This window comes from Babylonia areolata, chromosome 11 (assembly GCF_041734735.1).
Source record: "Babylonia areolata isolate BAREFJ2019XMU chromosome 11, ASM4173473v1, whole genome shotgun sequence".
In the NCBI taxonomy this organism is placed as follows: domain Eukaryota; kingdom Metazoa; phylum Mollusca; class Gastropoda; order Neogastropoda; family Buccinidae; genus Babylonia; species Babylonia areolata.
The window spans coordinates 15,989,350-16,015,475 of NC_134886.1; the positions used below are offsets into that span (position 1 = coordinate 15,989,350).

The window sequence follows — 26,126 nt, forward strand, 5'->3', positions numbered from 1 at the left end:
CATATCTGACTGAACTTTTAATGAGGTATTGTCACGTATCATGTTTGGAATAATTGCTGCAATGCAACAATGTGGATTTCTACTTCTCTCTTGAAAGAAACAGGTGTGGAAAATCACACACTCTCTTTCTCTTTCTTATGCACCCACACCACACACACAAACATCACATTCAAAATCAAATGAACAGTCCACACACACACACACACACACACACACACACACACACAGAAACAGCAATCACTCATTTGAGTACTTTATTTCTTCCAAACAATACAAAATATGTACATTTGACACAGGAAAGAAGCTGTCATTATAACAGATATTAAAAAAAAATCAGACTTTTTAACAACATATTCATGCTACATCTACAACATAAAAAAAAAGGATAATCTTCTCCTTTTTTTTCCAAATGTACATGAAAGTTCAGTTCTGTAACACACCATATCTATAACAACATTTTATAAATATGTCGGTGTAGAAATCAAACCAACAGAAACAACAATGGACAGCTGGGAATCTACACTACAGTGAAGCTTTATGTGCATTTATATGTCCTAAATCAGGAACAATTTATCAGTGGTATCCTGCAACACTCTTTTGCACCTTAACTTATTGCTTTAATCCCAGTGGACAAGCAATACTATAATTCAGCTATCAGCGTTTTGTTTTGTTTTTAACTGGCAAAACTTGTATAAGAAAAGAATACCAACAATATCTTCAACCAAGAATTTATCTCTGAAAAGCATTGCTTTGGAATAGAAAATCGAGCACAATCTAAACATAAAGTACAATCAGAAATGTTCTATTTACATCAAGTAAAAACAAAAAATAATAATAAAGAGAAGAAGAAAAAACACAAATAAAAAATATGTTGAGAGTTTTTCTGGAAAAAAAAAAAACTGATGAAAGAACTAGAAGACAGAAAGGAGATGCCACAGAAGTAGACAAAATGCAGAAAAAGAAAATAAGGCAGCAATAAAGAAGAGGAAATTTCCAGCTTAATCTCCAGAAAGTTGGGTATACTATATACTGTGTAAGTACTAATAAAAATCCCAGTAACAAAATCTAAAATTAAAAATCTGTTGCTAGAGCCAAGATCTTAAAACCACAGCTTCTCACAATCTATCAAGAATAGATGTTATCTCTGAGATGACTGAAGTTATTGATAAAAGAACTGCTTCAGCCACTACTAGCCTTTTTGTAATTTGCTTGCTCAATTCAGTTTTTTTCTTTTCCTTCATAATTGTTTGCTTTGTTTTGTTTTCTCTCTTTTATCAGTTTACCCATAAATGTGATGAACAGCCCGCAATCATTTCATCAAATCTAGTTTTCATAGTTAAAAAACTTCAAGTTATTTCTTGTTGTGATCTTGTTGAGTCTTTTTAAGGCTGCAAGAAGCAAGCAAACATCCTTCAGTCCAGATCTTACAATAACTGAATAAGACAAATCAATGTCAATACAATGTCACACAATTTACATTAAGTTATATATATATGTACAGAGTTCTATTCTTACAAGAAAATAAATTAATACCATTACAATGTCACACAATTTACACCATGTACATACAAACTACAGTAATGCTTGATTTTATTGCATGCATAATTTGAATGAAATGCTTAAAATTGTATGAGCTTTATAATATAAAAAGAAAATCATAATGGAAACACTCAATGAAACACTTTCAATTAATTTTTCACCTGCATTCTAGATGGTCATAGTTAAAAAGAAAAAGTGATAGTAATGATAGTAATGGTGAAAAAAGCAAGGGAATGATAATATAATCTCTGTCAATCAATCTTAACTGCATTTCAGATGTTCATAGCTGTTTTTTAAGTGATAGTGATAACAGTAATGACAAAAAAAGCAAGTGAATAATAACAATAGCAATAATAACAATAAAAGGACAGCAAAGGCCATAGATGGAATGTGCAGAACTAACAATCTTTGTCATACCAACTGCAATGAAAAACTCAAGAACCTTTGACAGGTCTGGGTTTCTTTTCCTTGGGTAGCGATAGGAGAGAGAAAAGGTGAAGGCAGAGTGCTGGAAGAGTCTGGTGGGGGAAGAGCGGGGAGGGGGGAATCCATCATGACGATAAATAGTCATATACATGCAAACTTTTCACTCAATACTTTCTTTGACCATCTCCTTGTGCTGGATAAGTTTTCAAAAACATCAATGTAAACAGATTCCTACAAGCATAAAAGTACCACCAGCTGATCAACACTGTTCTCCTGGACTTATTTTTTTTAAGAAATTAAACATGAGAGACTTTCTGAGTGTTGATCAAGTATTTCAGCAAAATGTACTTCACAACCTTGGGCGCAAAAAGATGTAGATATCATCATATTTACCAAACTACCGTAAATAGTCTCAGAGCATAAAAAAAAATGACAAACAAAAAAAGAATGCACTCACCCATAGATCTACACAGAATGCAAATACTTGCAAGCCTTTAACTCTGAAATAAACAGTTCTTGTTCAGTCTGGCTTTACTGTTCAGTTAGACTTTACTATGCTTTGTGCAGTTATTTACTAAAAGGAAGGAGGCCTTACTGTTACTCTTTTTGGATAACATCCTTATTGTTAATGTATATCATAAATATTGACTAGTGGAGAGAGAAAGAAAGAATCATGTTTTTGTTTTTTGTGTTTTTTTCTTTTTCAGGCATTAACTCAACATGGCAAGTACAAATATACCATTAAAAGGTGATAAGTTAACTGAATCGTGTAATTATGGAAAAACTATTGATAATGCAGCTGGTGTTGTAAGGGCATGATGTATGCTCTGTAATGTTTTCTTTTTCATCAAGCAGGTAGTTACACAAAGAAAAGAATCAGGAAAATAACTGACAAAGTAATTAATAGTTCAGAAGAAATTTGAGGAAATCATTGTACAGAGAAACTCCCAAAACAAATAGAAATGAAAAGGGCAGAAAAAACCCCTTTGTCAACAAAGCCACATGGATATGCATGATTATGTCAGGTTCCACATTAAGCATGCACCTGTGTTCCCCGGCAGTGCGAATACAATGTCAGAATGATGACACAACTGCAGCACCAGATGTAAAATGAGTTTTGGGATCAAATCTACCAGCTGACTCTATGTCCAAATATCCCTGTACCTATGTATGTTTCAGGACTTTGGCATGAAAGCAAAATCAGTATATCAGATCCACAAAAAGTCCTCCTGCAGTAGGAAAATAAGTGAGCGTTGTATGTAATATACACCATGTAATTTACATGAGGTGTCTCAACCTTTGGACAACATATACATTTTAAAAAAATGAGTGAGTTTGCAAATACATTATTCAGAAGCACACAAACAACTCTACCTCCCTCTCTATTTTTTTCTAGAAAAAAGAAAGACGGAATATCCAAGACAGCTGATAATGCGAAAAGAATACAGACAGACAGATTACATGCACCAACTCAAGGGAAACAATCAAGTAAGAGACTTAGAAAAATGAGGTAAACGCTTGAATCAGAGCAAATTCTACACAGAACTGAGAGAGGATTTTGTTCAACTGACTGATCAGTTGGTGGTGTTTTTACTTTTTTGCCCCACTGGATTCAGTAATGAAACTTAATACTTTGAAATAGTGTGTGTGTGAGTGCGTGCTGTACTATTTCAGAGAATGTGAGTCACTTAGGGTGTCTGTGATCTTTCTTTTTCTTTTCCTTTCCTCCCTTCATTTCCATCTCAAAACTGATGCCCACAATGTCAATGAGTTCCAAGGCCTCATTTTGAAAAAAACCACAACAAAAAACCCCCATATTCTCCTTCACAAGACTGAAACAGTTCCACACCATCCGCTGAAAAGAAGAGCTGCACATGTATCAAGCTAAATAAATCAAAATTGAAATTCATGGATGGTGATGGACAACAGACATGAGGTGGATGGAAAGGGTATTTGTGGATGAAAGGCGAGGACCTCACAACTGTGTGACCAGTGCCACGGTGACCACAATGGCCAACAGCACCAGAAACGGAAGCCAGGTCTTCACTGCACCGCAGGCACTGCACACACACACATACACACACACACACACACATCAAAACCAGTAAGTCTTTGCACAAATAACAATAAGTATGAATTATTTATTTTCCAAAAGCAGTGTCTGAAAATATACATTAATTCTTTTCCAACAGCATTAGCAATGTCAGGGATTTAACGCTATGAATTATCTCTCTTTCAACAGCAAGTCTACAAATATCACTTACTTCATTACCCAATACCAATGCCTGGAAATATAGTCTTCCTTTTTTTCAACAGTAATGTCTGGAAATATATTTCTTTGCCAAATGCAATGTGTGGAAAATTTAGCAGGAACATGTTTCACACAAGGGAAGGGAAATAATTCTGCTCTGACAACTATTCCAATTCCAGATCTTTAGCTAATGAATCAAATATTAGGGGACATTTCCTGCTTAAGTCATGATATTCTAAAAGACAGAGACAAGCATTTCCCAATTAGCATACCTCCCCAATCTCTGTTGTATTGGTCTTGTTGTGGTCTTTGTCTGCTTGCCTTAGTTTTGTATTTTTCTGGACTGCTGACCCATGCTTACCAAAAGTTCTTCACTGAAGATTAATTCATCAAATTCCGAAGGAATAATCCTCAATATTCTGATACATTTTGCCCTCATTTTAAATCATGAAGTAAAAAATTTTTTTTCTTTTTTAAATTAAAGAGGAGGAACCATGCTATGAAGTTGTAAATGAATTTTGATGTTGGCGTAACGTCGAAACAAACTGTGATTGAGCCTAACAAAATATGGCAAAATCATAACAGTTGACATCTCTGTATATATATATGGTATATATGGTAATGACTGTGCATTAGTTGTATCATGTACAAACCATCATATGGAATATTCTTTTCTATTGTGTTGTTTGACACGTAGTATCTCAGCAAAGTGTCATCAATTCTATGCTGATGCTGAGTATATAGCTTATTACTTGTTATAACACTGTATTGCAATCAATATCTAATGAAAGTATTTTAAACTTTTACCTTGAAAACATTTTTTTTTTAATTATTTTTTTTTAAGATATTAAAAAAAAAAAATCTGAGAGCGCAGGACTGAATTCCATACTCACTTGAATTTTCTCCCCCTTCACTGGACCTTGAGCAGTGGTCTGGACACTGATCATTTGGATGAGACAAAGGTCCCCTTAGTGCACATAAAAGAACTCATGGTAACAAAATGGTTGTCCTATCCATGACAAAATTCTGAAGAAAAATGCACTCTCTGAGACACATATGTGAGCGTGCGCCTGAGTGAGGCCTGACTGAATGACACAGGAAATGAATGATGAGTGCCTAGAGCAGCTCTCTGTAATCTTTACTCAACGGAGGCAGCCTGTTGTGCAACTGACTGTGTTTGTAAAGCGCTTGATTAGAGCTTAATCTCTGACTGAAGATATGCACCATACCAATATTATGAATAATAATAACAACAATTATAGATGACTGACCTGACGTATTTGCCATGAATGAGCATGAGCAGTGCCAGCTTGACCATGTTCCAGCTCCGACTGCCGTTGTAGTTCATCAGGTTGAGTGCAAGTGCCACATGAGAGTGGCAGTTGTCGCAGCACAGGTTATGCTGAGGAGTCACACACATACACACACACACACGCATACACAAACATATATAAAAATAAATTGAACATACACACATCTTGCGTAGCATGCACTTAGTGCATGTAAAAGAAACCACAGCCAAAAAACGGTTGTCTCTGTAAAATTATATAGAAAAATCTACTTTAACTCACTCCTTACTGGGCGATTTATAAGTACACATTCCTCTGTGTACTGTGCAATTTTTATTTTTGTTGTTTTTAAAATAGTTTAAAAAATAATGACAAAACCCAGTCTCATGAAATTTGGACACACTTTTGTTGAGCTATTGAATAAGGACAGCACAATGTTTCAAAACTCCAACTTCTAAATGCTTTCTTCACAGCAGGAGGTTAAAATAAAGATAATTTTTCATGATCTAAGATGTGAGGGTGGTATAAAATGTATTGGTGAAGTCTGCACAGTTCATGAAAAAAAGCACTGTTTTCCACAAAACTCACTCTGAGAATCCCATTAGAGGGTAAATGATGAATGAATGGGGAGTCTCCACAAACAGCAAGTGAACTTAGTTCAACTCAAGGAGGGGGTGTGGGGTCTGTTCATGCCTTGTAACTTTTGTCTGTGTGTCTCTTGCCCTGTGTATGGTAAAATTGTTGGAAAAGAAACATCAATCGAAAAAAAACTCCTTCCTCTGTTTCAACAGCCAGAGGCTCGTTAGCACATTCACCACCAATCACCCTCTCCACTCCTACTGCCTGTCACTTTGCCACATCTGCTGCCCCTTCCCCCTGTCACTCACATCAGTTTCACTGTCCGAGACACACGCTGACCTGATGGACTAAAATAACTATCCATTCTCCATCCCCTTCTAAGTCAAAACCATCCCTTTGATCCTGTACGCTGAAAATATGACTCTCTTCTATCTTTTGAGAACAACATGTTTGAGCTTGAGAGTACATTGTCATGGCTACAGTCCGATAATCTGGCATGTCAATAGTCCAACATGCATATAGCCCGACGTGCTGGTAGGCGGACGTGGAAATGGTTGGACGTAGAGGTGGTCCGATGTAGCAACAGTTCAAAAAGCCAGTTTTGAAACAATTAGTCCAATGTGGCAATGGTCCAACATGTCAATAATACGAACATTCATTGTTGATTAATGACGTGAAAATTTTGTTATACAACACTTTTGTTTCTCCTTTAGAAGTCTATTTTCATTTGTTTGTTTTTAAATCATTGCTTCAAGTTACTGACACACATGCATACATGTTTGTTTCTCCATTTATCATGTCTATCTTTCCCTCACTCTGTCCGTCTGTCTGTCTGTTTGTGTGTGTGTCTCTCTCTCCCCAACTCTTTCTGTCTCTCCACCTCCCTCTGTCTCTCACACACACATACATGATTATTCACACACACACACACACACACATAATAGTGTGTGTGTGTGTGTGTGTGTGTAGAGATGAGATTCTACAATTTTTAAATATACTGAAAGCGGGGATGAAGGAGTAAAGGGGAAGGGCTAGGTGTTGCTTTGGGCGATGCCTCTGGCAGGGATAAGGAGTCAAAGCCTCCAAACTGAAGACCTTTTGAAAGAATAGAGTCTGAAAAGCGTGTCTAAATGGCGGGGTTTACAGTTTGAAATTGAATTTTCAAACATGGTTTAAAGGCATTTGGAAGGCTCCACTACAATCAAAAATATATTTTATCTAAAAAGAACAGTTTGAAAGGTGCGTTGTGAATCAGTGAATCATATGTAAGCATACAAATACACATAAACTCATACAACCATACACATTTTCAAAAGATCTGGAATGGTATAAAATAACTAATCTAAACTAAGACAGAGAGAGAGTGTGCATGTGTGTATGTGTGTTTTGTTTCAATGTAACTCTTTGGCAGTTGTGTGAGGGTGTGGGTGAGTGTGAGTGGGTGTAAACTTAAATGTGTGTGTCTGGTTGTCTGTGTGTCCGTATGTGTGTATAGTGTGAGTGTGCGTGTGTGTACGAGTGTGTCAAAATTTACCTCTAGCTCATTCGCACGTGTATGTGAGAGAAAGAGAGAGAAAGAGCGTGCATGCCTATGTGCGTGCATGCGTGTATGTGTGTGAGTTTGTTTTTGATTCATTACCGTATGACAGTTCAAGCGGGATTCACACTCACATGCGCACTTGTGTGTGTGTGTGTGTGTGTGTGTGTGTGTGTTTGCGCATGCTTGTGCAATATTACTTTACTCCCCCCCCCCCCCTCCCCTCCCCGTTTTCTTTGTTTCTTTTCTTGCTCTTTTACTTTTTAGTGGAGACCTCTTTCCTCAATACCTTCTTTTTTTTCTTGTTTTCCTTCTTTCTTTCCTTACACTTAATATCAAAGTTTCAAGGTCTACCTATGTTCTTAGTCGTATTGGAGCATTAAGGAATACTATCAATTATAATTCCATGCCCAAAATAAAACATTCAAATACTCAATACTGTGACTAAATAAAAAGAAAGCACAAATATGTTCCGAGATACAATTATTATCAAAATAAACAACTTTTGCAAATTCAATAAACATAGCTCACAATGCTTTTCTGCTTGCTTTGAAGAAACTAAATAGAATTAAAAACCGACATTGGAGACGAATATTTTTTTTCAGACACATACTCTTTTTCTTTTTTGCATGCACATACACAAATTCATTTTAACAGGGAAAAAAAACAACAAACAAGAGAGGCAAGGCCTTCAAGACTCACTTGTGATACACTTAAAAATAAATAAAAAATCCAAGCTTTTTATGTATTGAGTATAATTTCAAAATGTAATGTTTAAGATGAGAAAGATCAGTTTAAAGCAAATTAAGTCCCCTAGCATTAATTACAGAGTAATTTCCCTTTTTTACTATCTGCACCAAAAATGTTTCCAAAATAAAAAAAAAACTTCCATGCTGAGCAAAAGAAGTTCCTGTTTGAACAAAAAATGATAACAATGACTGCTCTTGTTGTTGGGTCAGATTATCAGATCAAAGTACCAAGTTTAGTGAATACAAAAAATATAAATATAACAGTAAATGCAGTTTGCATATAATTAGGCTTCATTTTTTATTTTTTTGTGCCCATCCCAGAGGTGCAATATTGTTTTAAACAAGATGACTGGAAAGAACTGAATTTTTCCTATTTTTATGCCTAATTTGGTGTCAACTGACAAAGTATTTGCAGAGAAAATGGCAATGTTAAGGTTACCATGGACACACAGACACACAGAGACACACACACACACACACACACACAGACAACCGAACACCGGGTTAAAACATACTCACTTTGTTTACACAAGTGAGTCAAAAACAACAAAAAGAAAAAAATGGAAAGAAAGGCTTAGTGGCTGGTGAGAGAGACATACAAACGGCAGAGACAGACAAACAGACATAGAGAGAAAGAGAGAGTAACATGGTGAGAGAGACACATATTTTATTCATAAAGGCCATAGCCCGCCCCTTGGATGGGGGAATACACACAAAGAACTGGAAGTTGTGCAATAATTCACACGGAATATTCATGTCGTTACGAAGGCTCTTCAACCCTTTAAGCGTTAGACCATTGGGTGTTGTGGAGACACTCCAGGAATTTTGTTTCTGAAGCACATGAATGAATTTTCATGCACTGATTAGCTGCAGTGTGAATATCCCACAGTTATGTTCCGTATTGTATCATAGACTGGATTTGGGTATCAAGTATTTTCAAAAACAATCGTAAGGACTGGGTTTTTTTTCTGTTTTGTTTTGTTTTGAACAATGATAACTTCTTCAGGACACATGTATACCAATACTTTTGTAGCTCTACTAGTGAGGGTTTTCTTTACAGGCTAAAGAAAAGCCTAAACATTCTGAAAAATACACACATAAATATCTGTATCCATTTACTACTGGCATATGTTATATCATATCCACCCTTTGTGAACACTATCATAAACATTGCTTTTATCCGCATTAACATACACCTGAAGAGAAGCAGCGGCGCATTTCAAGGGGAGGAAAGATAGACTGCGACCCGCAGAGCTATTCATCTTTCGTTTGATGGGTATATATGTCCACTGACAGCAGTCCTGCATAGGTCATGTGTGTGTGTGTGTGTGTGTGTGTGTGTGTGTGTGAGTGTGTGTGTGTGTGCGCATGCATGCATGCGTGCATGTGTGCGTGCATGCGTGCATGTTCGTTCTTTAGTGTAGTCTAGTCTTTTCACTGTAAGTGATACTAGACGAGGGTAGGGAAAAAATTGAAGGAGGGAAAAGAAATAACTGTATACTCATGCCAGTAGGTGAAAGTGTGTGTGTGCTTGTGTGTGTGAGTGTGTGTGGGTTGGTGCCTGCATGTGTGTTCGTTCTTTAGTCTAACGTCTTTTCACTGTAAGTGACATTAGATGAGGGAAGGGAAAAAACTGAAGGAGGGAAAAGAAATTACAGTATACTCATGCCAGTATGCGAAAGTGTGTGAGTGTGTGTGTGTGTGTGTGTGTGTTCGTTCTTTAGTTTAATGTCTTTTCACTATAAGTGAGATTTGATGAAGACAGGAGCCCCATTCAGCATTGTCCATTCCCAGCTTCGTGAGGTGTGGAAATTTTTTAATGTCAAGGTACAGTATGGGACACTCTTGCCAGAGCATACTTGGTATCAAGTACACAGTAGGGAGTGAGTCAATATGAAAACACATACACTCGGAGGCAGGAAAAAGTGCTAAAAAGAAATATAATTAAAAAAATTTTTTTTTTTTTAAAAAGGATGGCACTGCACTCTAGTGATGCACTTTCTCTCAGAAAAATCTGTTGTGACAAAAGAGTAACACAATATGTACACTCACAAAGTTGTGGCGTTTGCCCACAGCATACCATCAGAAACCAATCTTGCAACTTGCAAGCTGTTTTCTGAAGACATCTACATGGCATGACAAAGAATGGTTTGGGAGCAATTTCATTATTGCATCAGCTCCCAAAATTCATCGGCAAGCTTGTTAAATAATAAAGAGTGCTCTGTCTGCCTGCCTGCCTGTCCACCCCACCACCTACCCTCACCTTGCCACTCTCTCTCTCTCTCTTTCTCCTTTAATTTTGTTAAAGATAGAGAAAGACAAATTTTTACCTTCCTTTTCAAACTCCTGTCAAGACACAGAGAGACAGAGATGGGAAGAGAGAGAGAAACAGTTCTCTTTATCAAATGCACACTTTTGCCACAGAAAAAGAGAGAAAGTCTTAAACACATGACATATACATATCATCACAAGCTTGATATGTCCCCAAAGGACGATGTGGCAATGATTCTATTCCAACACTGGACAAAGGACCTTCAGCAAGAACAAAGGTGCACACCTTGGGGTTACTGCAAGTTAGTCTGTCCCTCTTCCATTATACTTCTGATTTCTTCTAAATGAAGCCGGGCAATCACGAAAGGTGATTTACATAATCTCAGTGTGTGTGTGTGTGTGTGTGTGTGTGTGTGTGTGAGCTGCTTTTATTGACAATCTATAACATATAATTATTCAAATGATCTCAAATTTGTTTATCTCAAATTTATGGTTCACTCATTATTAACCAGTGTGCTGAGCATACTTCAAACAATCGGAGACTGATAGTGCGTTCGTTGTCCTTTCAAAAATTCACAGATTATGCTATTTTCTTGCTGCAGTTTATGTGCTAAAACCATTTAATCAATCATTACCCTCTGCTACCAAAAATTGTTTGGCATCTAAGCAACAACAACTGGAGTATTGTGAGGCACTAAAGGGCTTAATGACTGTACCCTGTATTCCAGAATGTTCCATTTCTGTGAAGTTTTTTTGTTTTTTGGGGGGTGTGGGGGTGGGGGGGTGGGAGTTGTATGTGGGTTTGAACTACCTGGTTGAACTAGATGACAAATCCAAAGAAACACAAACTATAAAATGTAATAACACACACTTGCGTAACAAATATATAAATTCCTCAGAAACATGACTCATGCGCATGCTTTCACACATGTTACAATTTGTTAGTGTTCTCTGCCAAAAGCAGTAGCTGTGATGTACAGGTGCGTGTTTGTGTCCATGAGTGTGTATCTGTTTGTGTAAGTGTGCACACAAACTGTTTCATGCTATAAAATTAAAAATCATAAATAAATTAAAATAGATAAGTAGATGATCTACCAATTGTAAAATAACTGATTCTGAAACACCATTAAATACCTAATAATAAAGAAAATAAAAATATTCATAATGTTGATCTATACAGTACCTATCCTCTAAATATGGCTCTAGGCACTTCACAAATCAGGTAAATACAGACACAGACACACACACAGACACACACACACAGACACGCACACACACACACGCGCACACACACACTCACACACACAAACGCACACAGAACACATTGAGAACAATGGAGTGGGGTGCTGTGGTGTTCTACATTAGTTTAAAGAAGTAGGCATCAAAGACTTGAATAAGGTGGGAAAAAAAAGAGTGCCTGATCTGCAGAGGGAGTTGGCTCCAGACAGCTGGGCCATGAAAAGAGAAGGAACACTGACCAAAGGACTGTGTTTTGTCAGAAGGGATGCAGAGCAGACGAGTATCAAAAGAACAGAGGTGAGGCTGAGAGCTGACAGGATGGGATGTAGGTTACACACATACACACACAAACACACACACACACATACACACACAGACACACACACACTGTAAAACCACAATTCTGGTCACTAAGTCAGTAATGGAGATAATCTATACCAGAAAAGAAACAGAAAAAAAAAATGGGTGGGTCTGAACTGTGACAACACATTCCACTGGAAACAAGAGAGGCAAGGCCTTCAAGACTTGTGATACACTTTTTAAAAAATCTAATCGTTAAAATGTGTTCTGTATTTGTTATTACAAAGCTTCAGGTTAAAAGAAAAAGAAAAAAAATCCTAACGGCAGATTCGAACCCTGCGTGTTCAGGTGAGAAGAAACTGTCTTACCCATTACACTATCGTGGCTCCTTAGCTGACGTTCAAAAATATAATATTTAAACAAGCTTTTTTAAAGGGCAATAAATTGATTGCGGTATTTGCAGTGAGCACGCTGTTTAAATCATATTATTCTGGTGTATCTTGGGCATTCAATCACACTGCAACATTTAGTCGTTTTCTCTGGATCTGGATAGATGTACAAGTTTAGTTACACCCGGTTGACACGGCCGATTCAATTTCTCTTTTATGTTCATTCTAGTTTTACAGTTTTAAAGTTGATATGAAAATTAAGTGTTTTGTTAAACTAATAACATGTAGAGCCAAGTACAAGTACTTTTAAACATCGTATGAAGTGAAAAGGACTTCATTTTGAGAAAAGTCAAGACTGGAAATTTTTACATTTCAGTAATTCAAGGGTATTAACTCTCATGGTTTATTATTTTTAACTGTGAATTCCAACTGATTCTGTACATATTTTTATGGCAGTTTGGGGCATAATCCAGTAAGTGATGAGGCGTTCACAAATCTTTCTCTGAATAAATATTTAACAGTCTCCTTCTCCAACTTTCCATCACATGTTATCGTGTATTGTCGATTGAATATAGGATTGAATGGGCAGGTCAACAACTTGAAACAACATGGCTTCGTTCAGTTCACGAAGAATATGAGCACGCGCTTTGAATACGTATAAATACGTGTATGCAATTGATTTTTGCCCATGACCTTCAGGGCTCAGCCAATAGATCTATAAAGTCCACTCGTAGTATTGATTTTAGTCAGATTAGTCAGATTTTGTGTCAGAATATCAGATCAAAGTGACAAGTTTAGAGAATAAAAAAAATATAAATATAACAGTAAATGCAGTTTGCATATAATTTGGCTTCTTTTTTATATTTTTTTGTGCCTATCCCAGAGGTGCAATATTGTTTTAAACAAGATGAATGGAAAGAACTGAATTTTTCCTATTTTTATGCCTAATTTGGTGTCAACTGAAAAAGTATTTGCAGAGAAAATGGCAATGTTAAAGTTTACCACAGACACACACACACACACACAGACAACCGAACACCGGGTTAAAACATACTCACTTTGCTTACACAACTGAGTCAAAAATGTCTGAGCTCCTGTCAACACCTGCTTAAGGTTTGTAAGTGAAAGCCAGAAGTGCGTGTGTGTATGTGTGTGTGTGAAAGAGAGAGAGAGAGGCAGAGAGAGAGAGAGAGAGAGAGTTGCATTCCATGTTATTTTTGGTGTTTTGCGTCTTTTTTTTTGTTGTTGTTTTTTTGTTATTGTTTACCGTGTCCATACAGATTTTGTTTTTCTCTTTCTCGTGCGCACGTGGTGTGTGTGTGTTTGTATATATGTTTCTCTGTATGTGTGTGTGTGTGCGCGCGCGTGTGTGTGTTTGTGTGTGTAACAGAGCATGGTGTAAAGAAGCTTTCAGTTCATCCAGTTACACTTAATAAAGCATTTGTCATTTGTCTCTCTCCGTGTGCATGTGATCATGGTTCCACTTTGATATCAAGCACACACAAACTGTGTGTGTGTGTGTGTGTGTTCGTGCATGTGTGAGTGTGTGTATGTGTGTGTGTGTATATTGATAATTTACTTTCATGTGTGAGACATAAGCAGTATCAGTTTCAAACAGCCGTAAGCCGTAAATACATTTTAATTGGATGGTCTATATTTACACCCTTTTGAATTATCTTCAAACACCGAAGACTTTTATTCATATAGCAAGTTGTCTGCTCTTCAGAGCTGTGGCAAACTCAGCAAGCGCTGTCTGAACGTGAGTAAAAGTAAAGTACAAAGCACTCGTCAACATGAGTGTCTGGGGATAATGTATCATTTGCAGACTCAAGTACTGGACATTATGAACATGTTGGAATAAAGGAGTTTGTTATGCAGAATGCCAAAATTACCAGAAGAGTGTCTTTTCCTTCCGATCTCATCTTCTTAATTAATTGATAGATAGATAGAGAGATAGAGACATATGCCTGTATAGCGGAAATACATGGTAAAGTCCCGGTCAAAAAAAGAAAGAAAGGTGTATACCTGAATAAAAAGAAGCAAAGATAGATATGTACTTGGCCTTCTTTATGAAGTTTTTATACTGGACATATGTTTTTTACGCTCGTCTAGATTCAAAAAGAAATTCAGAAGCAGACAATCTTTGCGGGAATGTTTTGTATTTCAGTTGTGTCACAACATGATCTGTGTTTTTCTCTTCAGTTGTATGTGGTTGTGCTGGCACTCGGCAGACTTGTTGACTAACAATCTAAGTGAGAGAGGTATGCAGTGCCTTTTTTCAGACTTTTCAGATAATGACAGTAAAGTGTCAAATTTTACTCCCAATCTGTTTCTCATTTCTGGTCCGTTTTATCTAATTGTTTTGCACTATTTTTATTCTAATTTGCACACCCATGTCACTAGAGCTATACAGCTAATGGCTTTAAATATTTCAGTGTTCAGTCTCGATTTGAATTATGTTTCGTATAAGACAAAGTGGATAAAGGAATCATATGCATTTCGTCTAAGACTGAATGGTTTAAGGAATCATATGCATATATCATATATATGTGACAGATGAACTGGATGGAAACTCCTGTCAATTTGCAAAGAGGCAGCTTGGGATTAAGAACACTTTCTTTTCTTTTATGAATGATATGTCAAAAGTTTTGGTCTAGAACAATATCATATAAAAACAAGGAAATGAGTTGGAAGACAATGTTATTCTTCTGTCTGGAACTGTTATGTGTTTACAAATCCATAAATGCTTTGAAAGAAGAAGCAGGTCGTTTTTGGTTTAACAGTCAATTTAGACAAAAATAACATTATGTATTTTAGAATAGGTGGGCACATGTTGTGACGAAGGCGTAAATATGTTTCGGTTGAATTAAGGAATCTTTCAGCTTTCTGATATTGGGTTTGGTCAAAGAAATATTGTGAATATGCTTTGGAAATAAAGTTGGAGATGTTGGTTGCGTGTTCTGAGTTTAACAGGGTGGTTTGGTGTTTTTTCTCCATTGGAGAGGGGAGTGTCGTCATAGGTAACAAAAACTTTGCTTCATCACAAAACAGGTTGAAGCTGACGGGGAGCAGAAACTTAGTGAAGGTAGCTTATTTCCAGTTCGTGGGAAACTTATGGCTGTAAATATGTATTCAGTGGAGAGGACTGGACGGGCGTAATTATGGCGGTTGGGCCACTGGCGAGCTGAACACTGATGTGCGAGTCCCTGTTCCACCTTCATTCTTCGTCATGAACAGGGCAGTGAGAAATAACTAGCCTTTACATTTACCTGCACTACAGAGGGCATTAACTCACTCAGTACGACCAGTCCTCTCTTCTCCTCTACACAGACCCCTCGGATGTCCAGTGGGTGTCTGAATGACCCAACCTTTAGCTTCCGTCGTCAGAATTGTGGCATTCTTTGTCAACAAAAACCTCTTCAGTATAAGAGCCTTCCACTTGCAATATTTTGATGGTGGTAATTGGAGTGAAACGCTGTTAACGTCGTCTCTTTCGCCGTTCGTATGGAGCGAGTTAACACATGAAATGAAAGCCTTGTAAAATTACCAGCTTTGTAGAGGGCGCTAAAAATGTGTAAAGAAAGCCTTGGACTTACATGTACTGCAGAGGGCATTAAGGTATAATTTGAAAGACTTTATAATTACCTGCGAAATTTGGGAGCAGAGGAGATTAAGTTTTCTGTGGTGGATGATTAAGCAAAGTGATGAAATAATCCCTAATGAGTATGGTGTGAGAAATGTAGACAGTGAAGGAAGAAATAAGTACACACACACACACACACACACACATATATATATATATATATAAGTATATATTATGCATATATATATATTCCTGTTTTGGTGGATGTGAACTTGGAAAAGAAGCTGCCCAAGAGACGAAAAGGTTATTTTTTTGAGATTCTATTTTGATTTGAAGAATGATGTTTGATAGGTGAATCGTGTTGTAGAGCGTATGATTACAAACTGTTGATTATTAACTTACAGAAATATTTATATGTTATTAAGATTTGATGAGGACTGAAAAATGGTATGTGGATAAATATCTTTGTTTTGTTTTGTTTGTGAGTTGGCAAACACTATCAACCTTGAAACGGTCTCATTTTATACTTGTTACTTGTAGAGTATATGAGGTGTGTGAGAGAGAAAACTCGAACATAACGCACGATTACATTACACACATGAAATGGGGTTGTGAGAGACATTGGTGGAGCATATCAATTCTGTTCCATTCCACACCCCATGCATACATAACAATTGGTGACCCCGATATTCCTTTTTTTTATCAGTTTTGTTATTATTTATACCTGTCCTTACATAGAGACTGCTATTGTGCTATTGAAAATTTTGATTGAAATATATTTGTGAAATGTAATATTGTATGTTTGAATGTTTCTAGGTTGCTGATTTTTTCCCCGTCTCTAGTTTAACGGGCGTGTCGCTTTGTAAAGTTCTGTGGCACGGAGGGACTAGGTACTCTTGCCTTACTGTGGGGATTTGTTTTATTTTTTATTCATCTTATTTATTCTCCCTGCTCTACTGTCCTCTTTTCTATTTGCTGTCTTTGGCACCTTCCTATGATTTTTTCTTGTATGTATGAGTGGATGCCAACTTTTTGAAAATTTTTCAGTTTTGATTAGTGCATTCTGGGCACACAATAACTTGATTCATGACTGATTCCATGACTGTGTGCTGGATGATTTTTTTTAAGTACTGATTAGGGCATACATGTGTTGATAATTATATATGTGTAGGGTTTGGTATTATTGGTTGATCATGTTTAAAGTGGAGTGAATTAAATTGTTTAGATATTGAGAAATTGATATTATAAAATCTAAGTTATCTTATTTATTTATTTTTTTAATCTTTAATTCTATTTATTGACCTGTTAAGTTAAATTCATTTCAAAGATTTAGTTCAATATTAATTTATTTATCCTTTTCATTTGAAAGAAGATGAAAATTTAGTTGTTAGGTGGGGGGTTTTTTGTTTGTTTTTCTAACACTAATTCAGTGATAACTACGATTTAGATCTGTCATTGGGGAAAAACAAATTGCGAGTAAACAGTCGAAGGGAGATAATCTCATTTTCAACTGTATATTTTTGGGACTTCTCCTTAAGTTTTGTTTTGCTGGGAGGTTGGATTAAATTTCCAAGATGTTATTTTATTGAATGAGTGTGAGCGTATGAATGTTTTTGTGAGATTGAAACATTATTGACTGTCCTCATATATATTGTTTTGGATTTGACTATTCACTACACCATTGTTATGGCAATCATTGAGTGAATTGTTGAGTGCATCTTGATACATTTGTCAGTGCACTAGATGTGAAGATAATTTTGACTTTTTTTCATTCAGTTGTTTTGTTTTGTTGGTTTTTTTTTGGTTTTTTTTACAATCCTGTCTTTAGGTGAGGAAGAGGTAGAAAAAAAAAAGAAGTAAACCCTTCATCTAAGAAAGAAAGAAAAAGATCTAAATGGAGGAATTTGACACTTTTCTTGAGCAAGGTAAAGCTTTGGGCCATGAAGGTGAAAAGCTACAAGAATATGCAGACAAATGTTTTGAAAGAAAAGAAAGATTTCTTGCTCGACAAGAAACAAAAATGACAGCAGATTGCTGAACAGAAAAAAACCCATTGGAGATTGAGGCTGAAATTTAGAAGAGAGATGGAACAGAAAAAAAAAAAGAGATTGTGGCTGAAACTGGTAGAGAAGAGATGAGATTTCAGTCTGAAAGAGAAAGGCTAGAAATGGATGCTAGAGCCTCACTCAAAGAAAGCGAACATTAGGAAAAGGTTGGAAACGCGGTGGAAATGGATCTCGTTATCCAAAATATCCAAAACTTCACATTTCAAAGACAAGACTGATGATACTGACTCCTACATTTATTGCTTTGAAGCACATACCAAAAGCATGTGGATGGAGTAGGGACAACTGGGTAATGTACCTTTCTGCTTTGCTGGAAGGGCCCGCTCTCATTCTCTGTCACAGTTTATCAGACAAAGTAGGTGTAGTAAAGTATGAAGATCTTGTCCAAGCTTTGTTGAGAAAGTTCCAGTGTACTCCAGAAAGTTTCCGAAAACGCTTCTGTGAAGTAAAACCAACAGCAGTTAGGACAATTAATACTTTATTGAATTACAGCGACTATTCAATCGCTGGGTCACTTTGTCGGCTGTTGAAAGGATTGACACATTACGAGACTTGAGACTGGCTGAACAATTCCTGGAGAGTGTTTCATTTGATGTTGCTGCTTTCATTTCAGAAAAGGGTACTTTTTTGTTTGACGAAATGGTGAAGGATGCTGAAGCATACAGAGGGGCACACAACAAAAGTATGTTCCGTAAGTCTCAGTCTCCATTGTTAGCAGGTGTTGGATATACTCCTTCTCATCAGCAAAATCGGAGAAATCACTCACCAAGGAAGTATAAGCAGGTTTGGCTACATCAGTCACTCAGCCAGAGTTTGCTTGCTCGATCGCAGAAGGGTTCACAGGTCGTTTACGCCTGGAATCGGGATCAGTGAATCACACCACTTGCTCTTTTCCTATAGATACTGGAGCTTCTGTTTGTGGTGTACGAAAATGTCTGATACAGTCAGATCAGTTGTTGGATGGGTATGTGAAATGCGTTTCATTTGGTGGTCGAGTTGAGGAATTTCCTTTGGCAAAGGTTTCTGTGGGTTCTCCTCCCTTTAAGGGTGATTTGTTGTGCTGTGTGTTGGAGAATCCTGTCTGATGTTGTTGATCTCAAAATCACTCATGCACATCTGATTGCTTTGCAGTAGAAAGATCAACCACTGAGGTCCTGCTTTCTTCTAGCATCGTCAGGAGAAGTCAAGAAAGTAAAGAGTACTTCGTACTACTACTATTTCTCAGATGGTGTTCTCTTTCAACGATTTGTCAAGAATGGTGTAACTACGATCAAGTAGTTGTCCCAGCTACACTCAGACCTACTGTTCAGACATTTACACGATCTACATTTATCTGGTAATTGTGGAGCTAGGCGTACTCTTTCAAGACTACTGAACAAGTTCTACTGGCCAGGTGTCACTGTTGATGTTGGGAAATAAGATATCACAGCTATTTCTGTTGCTGAGGCAATCCTTTCTATTTTTTCAGATTGGGTTTTCCCAAGGAGACCTTTTCAAGGTACACATTTCACCTCTGATCTCATGAAGCAGTTCTACAAACTTTGTGGGTCAAAAGGAACCAGGACATCGCCCTATCACCCTCATGCAAATGGGTATGCAGAAAGATTTCATGGCACACCAAAAGTGATGCTCAAGAAAGTGGTGCGTTCCAAACCGAAGGCATGGCATAGAATTTTGCCAGCATTGCTTTTCGTATGTCGTGAGTTGCCATAAGAAAGCACCGGGTTTCCCCCATTTGAACTGTTAATTTGGACGTCAAGTTCGTGGTCCTGTCGCATTGCTTCAAGAAGCATGGATGGCGGACACAGATACAGACAAGGATGCAAAACCATTGTACTCATACATCTTTGAATTGAAGAACGTGATTGCTGATTCATGTCAGATTGTAGTGGAAAACTCTGCTGTTTCTTCTAGAAAAGGGAAAAAGTACTTTGACACACAAAGTGAACCTTTACTTTCATATGCAACCGAAGTCTGAAGGTAAATTCATAAATGAAAGTGCGTAACTGTCCAATCAAACGTTTTCTAAATACATCGATTTTTTCATCCAGTCCACTATCATATGGGCAGATATCCATTGTATTTGGGACCTTTTATGAGGAAATAGAATTCGGTGAAGACAATCTGGCTTTGGAACTAAGTACATGTCTCAGGAAGTGGAAAATGAACAGTGATGTGATTTAAAGATTAGTCCTTTTATACGAAAAAAAAAAAGGCATTCTGATATAAAAGCTGGAGATAAAAATGTAGTCTGTTTTTCTCTTTCAAAAGTAAATTGTGTTTCAGACGGGGAAAAAATCACTCAACAGATTGACACCACAATGAAGGAGGAGGATAACCATGTGTAATGTTTAGTACCGTGTGTCCGGCACAGTCTTGAAGTACATCCTGCTTGGTTCAAAGAGAATGTTGAATATTGTTTAAAAGATCAGTTTTTGCAAGACTGGTATAGACATATAGATAATGATAATATGTATATTAATTGTAGGATGTTTAAGCCAAATTTTCGTCAAGATGCTTACTTTACTGTGTTGCCACATAACTGTGTTATCCAGTCAGTTACGTTTTGGACAACCAATAATGCTTTGCCTGTTAATAGTCAGCACTTCAACAGTTTACCAAGAAACAAAAGAATCTATGATAAATGTTCCATAAACGACATTGCTGATGAGTTTCACTATTTGTTTGTGTGTCCTTTCTTTGAAAGTGACAGACAAACGTATTTACCTAGATAATTATTATAGAAACCGCCCAAACTCCCGTAAATTACACTTGTTGTTATCCGAAAAAACAAAAACAAAAGAATATTGTTAAAACTAAAAGCATTTGTTTCTTCTATTTGTAGTTCTTTTCGGTAAAGTTAAGTCTGATGCTAACGGATGAGGATGAATTAATCATTAATGTATATTGTCTGTGCTTATGGGTCTTTTTTTTTTCCTCTCTCTCTCTCTCTTTTGACATCACTCTTATTGTTTGTGCGGTATATCTAAAATATGTATGCACAGAACGTTTCGATGCCCCCAGGCATATATATATATATATATATAGAGAGAGAGAGAGAGAGAGAGAGAGAGAGAGAGATGGTTTATTTATTACAGGCCATGGCCCCTAATGAATGGGTATGTGAACAATAACATTATTCATAATATACGGAACATAATATGCGCAGAATATGAACCAGGAACAAAGACTAAGCATTAATTAGAAGTAACAGAACAGTTTATAAAAAGCATTAATTAGAAGTAACAGAATAGTTTATAAAGTAGCTCATGAACCAGGAACAAAGACCAAGCATCTTTTTGTTTGTTTTTAGTGTCGTTCGTTGAATATGCTGGTGTTTTTAACCACCGCCATAGGCGTTGTCAGGTGACTAGACAGTGCAATCCATGGGCGACTTTTGTTGACACTGACGGGTCATGCTGACGAGACCATTTTTCACATTGTAACAGCTCGACAGCTGCAGCCAGTTTCCCGCCAATAAAACAATGGCAGACATCCCCACCCCCTACTGAGTTTGAAATGAACAAGTCTTTTGTGTTGTTTTGTTATGAATCGAAGCCTGTGACTGAATATATATATATCATTCCTGCGAACCATCTCGTCACATTAGGAGGTAAGAGCACACCATGGAGCCGCTCAGTCACTTTTCCTATGGGGGGTCCAGCCAAGGCATTTACAGTCACAGCATGGGTGTGGTGGGACATGCGAACATTGAAGTGATGAAGGACCGCATTTTGCAAGCTGTGGGTGAGTGCTGTTCGCATTTGTGGTTGTTGTTTGTTTTGTATCTGTCTTTCTGAACCTGAATTTCTGCACTTTGCCCTGGGAGGAGGGTCTGAAGTGACTCCAAAACCATTCTCACCCACACCACTCACCATGTGACCTTTGTACTCTTCGGAGGCATCCGTCACTGCTTTATCCCAGCTGTCCTTGCCTCCCTTTAGCTGGGAAATGTCCAGCTGCCAGTACCTGATAACCAGGCAGACCTCAGGCTTTATCATGTCCTCAAAACATAAGGGATTTTTTTTCTTTCTTTTTTTTTTCAACATTTTTTTTATTCAGACAAAGGTTTACAATTACAGATACAGAATTTATATGTTTTGTGCATTAGAAAGTATAGGGTAAGCATATAATTAAGTTCTAAGAACTGACAAATCTATAACAGCAAAACAATATATGTTCAATGTCAAAGTTCCAAGGTAGCATTGAAAAGCTTAATCTTGTATCAAACAGTTATAAAGTGCCCATTTTTCCACAAACTTGTTATATTCCATAGTTATGTTAAAGGCATACTTGTCTACTTCATATGCCTGTTTGAGGTCTTTTTTGAACATTTGTAATGTTGGTTTTACTTTGTTGATTCCACATTTGTATACATAGAATTTAGCTATCAATAAGATATATGAGAAACATTCATCAGTTTTCATTTTGTTATGTCCAAAAAGCACCAGTGTGTCGTTCAGGTTAAGTCTATCACAATGTAAACACTTTTCTTTTAAATATCTCACAAACTCCTTCCAAAAATGTATAAGGGAAATTTTCTTGCATTTAGCTGCGAGCACATAAAAACACATAATACAATCACAAAGGCATACCTGAACATGCCCCTCCCCTTCCTTCTCCCTTCCGTAAGTGCAAACATATGGCACACTTGCTACAGCACACACACATACTTGTGATACACCCCCCCCCCCCACCGCCCCACCCCACATCCCCCCCCCTCACACACACACATTCTTGTGTACAATGCTATCGCTCCAAGTTACCATTTGAATAAAACTCTAATCACTTTAAATTTTATGAAGTTCTAAAAGAATGCAAAAATACTCTAAAATGTATACTGAACAATATACACGCACACTCAATGACCGAAACTAACTTGTTAACTCATACAAAGAGCAAGAAAGAGAGAGAGAGAGAAGTTGCAATAAACCTACTGCATAGACAAAAAGTATCTATTATTCTATAAATTTAGAAAACTGGCATGCAGTGGTATGTATTTCACTGTACTGCAATGGATTTGGTGATAATGACAGAGAATGTTCATTGCATCATACTGGACTTCAATGCACTGTAATACAAGGCACTGTGTTTATATTGTATCGTTTTTGTTTTCAATAGTTCAAAACATGTAACATCATCTGTTCTACAGATAGGTGTGGTAATATGTCCCTTTAAATGCATTTTGTGCTTATGTCTACTTCAATGCACAGAAGCCTCCACTTAAAACTTAAATCCACCCAGTTAACTGTTAAGCCAGAGCGTGGCTTGTAAAGTGGACTAGATATTCAGGACACATTTGGTACAGAATTGGTACAATAACAAACTCATAAGAATAAAAATAAAACCATTGCACTGAACCCCTTTGTTATGCAACCCATTTGTGATTAACATTTAGGTACAAAATATATCCAAACACCTCATGACCTATATATACAGGTGGGTGACATTTACATAAACAACATATCACTCACTTTGTGGGTTCTCCAAATGCCATATCGTCCTCCTGAAATTATAAGACAGTACATCACTCTTTATCATGACTGAGAATTAGTAATGTTTTCACATACAAAAGGACACAATCACACTTGCGCATGCACACACACACACACACACGCATAAAAAAAACAAAAACAGCTGCTACTTTCTTTCTCACCTATGACATATACTCACACCATCCTTATCTGGCGTAGCACTCAGCTCTCAGTTTGGTCAGACATACATCCACACCTGTCAATTCTGGAGTACAGGACTGGCTTTAATGTGATTCTGTGTTCTCCCATGCATGCTCTCAACTTTATTGTATTTTATTGTGTTGTAATTTGTATTGTAATTAGCACTATATTGCATTGTACTGTATTGAATTGTATTACTCTTTGTTACAACAGATTTCTTTGTGTCAAATTCAGACTACTATCCCTAGGGACTGCACATTGCTACTGTGCAGCACCACCCTTTTATTCTGCCTGCAACTACAGTGCAAGTGTATTTGTTTTCCTATCAAAATAGATTTTTCTACAGGTTTGCATGGGAAAATCCTTTTGTTGCTGTGGGTTATTTTACATGTCAAACTGCAATATTTTAATTCCATCTTAACTAAGGCTACACATCTTCCACTGTTCTAATCGAGTTCTGACATCAAAGCATTATACAGATGGTTCATGAAATAAGGCTGTCTCCATTGTTTTAAAATATGAAGGTGCATTGCATGTCTATAGTTTATAATCTGAAAATAGTCATTAAGTGCACTGCATGTCTATAAATTATAATCCAAAAACAGTCTATCTATGGAAAGAGCCATCAATTCCTGATCAATTCTGCCAGCATCAGTTACATAGTGTATCTTTTTGCAAAAAGACATTCTTTATTTATGTTATGATGGAGATGTCTCAAGTTCTCCAACCTTACATTGGTTACAAAGAAAAGTATATGAAACTTAAATCACTTACACTTTCACTTCCTGCTCACTTTGGTTGTGTAAGAGAGACAGATCGAGAGATGAGAGGGAGATTCAGACTATGAGTCTGAGACAAACTCACGAGAGAAAGAGCGACTTAAGAGTAAACAAGCATTATTTTAAGCCTACAGAATACTAACTTTCAAGTACTTATATGTGTCATCTTTCTGTCAAAGCATAAAGCGCTCAGTGAATTCTATTATCAAAAAAAAAAAAAAAAAAAAAAGTCACTACTTACTGATACATAATATGGACCAGCAAAGTCACGGATGACCCCTGATGTCAAGGCAATACCCATGTGACCAATAAAAGGGAGCAACCACCTGCAAACACACACACACACACACACACACACATTACTTGCTGTGGAAAACAGTTGATACGCACAACAAAATGAAAAATCAAAATAACTACCTAACTCAACTGTTCAAAATCAAGTGTTCTGAATAAAGGAACAGCACTTCTGGTAACACTAACAGTGATTTCACTTAACAAGAAAAGATTGCTATGGAGCTAATTATCAGTCTCCAGTCAACTTTTAAACTGATTGGCCTAGTTTGCATGTTTGACATGGTACAGTATATGACACCAAAATAACCATTATGTTCCTTCCCACTTTCCTTAAGCCTTCACTGTTTCAGTTTGAAAAAAATACTTTCATTCCTGAAAGTCAAAATCCTGGCTGAAGAGACACACTGACACTGGCTGAAGAGACAGAGATTGTGAGAAGGAACTTCAAGACTGTAACTAGTAAGATGTGGGTGCAAAACACAAAAACAATAAATAATTCTCAGCCCCACCTAGCCCCCGCCCCCCTCCCCATTCTTTGTAAGTTCTTCCCACTTGTTGCTTACAAGTTACATATGGTCTTAGCATGTACTATTCTATCTATTCTGTACCAAACCTTCAGCTGATGGAGGGGAAGTAATATTCTTATTCTCAAATGATTGTGGTTTTCTCACTTCTTGATTTTGATTCCTCAAATATTATGCAGTTATTCAGTGTGTGTGTGTGTGTGTGTGTGTGTGTGTGTGTGTGTGTGTGTGTGTGTGTGTAATTGTGTGTGTGTGTGTAATTGTGTGTGTGTGTGTGTGTGTGTAATTAGGCATCGGTATTACTACGTTTTCAGAAACGTTTCAGAACAAGACAGAATATCATTATCAACAGCTGATGCCAACAACATAAAGCATACTCAAAATAAAATCTGAGAACAAGATCAAACTGTTTTCTCACGTCAAACAAGGAATCGGTGTCCAAACGATACAGTGTGGAAATCGGCTTTTGCTCGGGTCAATTCGACCTCCTTCAAACAGTGGAAGAGGGCTACCCATGGCTACCGACGTCTGCTCTCCGTTCACTTTTGTCTTCTGATCAGCCATCAACAAGAAGGGTCATCCGATTTTGTAGTTCTGCTTTCAGCCAGAATTCACTGGTTGTCAGCCATTTGTCGC

General features: G+C 37.1%; 1 protein-coding gene across 1 annotated transcript; it reads right to left on the bottom strand.

Annotated features, from left to right (window-relative positions):
• Window positions 1–237: 237 nt before the first annotated feature.
• Window positions 238–26,126, bottom strand: LOC143287577 (transmembrane protein 222-like). Its single transcript, XM_076595682.1, has 6 exons — window positions 25,909–26,126; window positions 24,914–24,998; window positions 23,693–23,724; window positions 22,094–22,187; window positions 5,488–5,618; window positions 238–4,025 (listed from the first exon to the last, which is right to left on the bottom strand). Exons 1-6 carry the CDS (start codon window positions 26,052–26,054, stop codon window positions 3,941–3,943), a joined length of 573 nt encoding a protein of 190 aa, XP_076451797.1. The 5' UTR covers window positions 26,055–26,126; the 3' UTR covers window positions 238–3,940.

Excerpts from the sequence above, each read along its gene's own strand:
- LOC143287577 (XM_076595682.1), bottom strand. The coding sequence starts at position 26,054 with ATGGCTGATCAGAAGACAAAAGTGAACGGAGAGCAGACGTCGGTAGCC. Across the intron at positions 24,999-25,908 it reads ACACCGATTCCTTGTTTGAC|GTGGTTGCTCCCTTTTATTG; the intron begins GTGAGAAAACAG and ends GTGTGTTTGCAG. Across the intron at positions 23,725-24,913 it reads CTGGTCCATATTATGTATCA|GAGGACGATATGGCATTTGG; the intron begins GTAAGTAGTGAC and ends TTATAATTTCAG.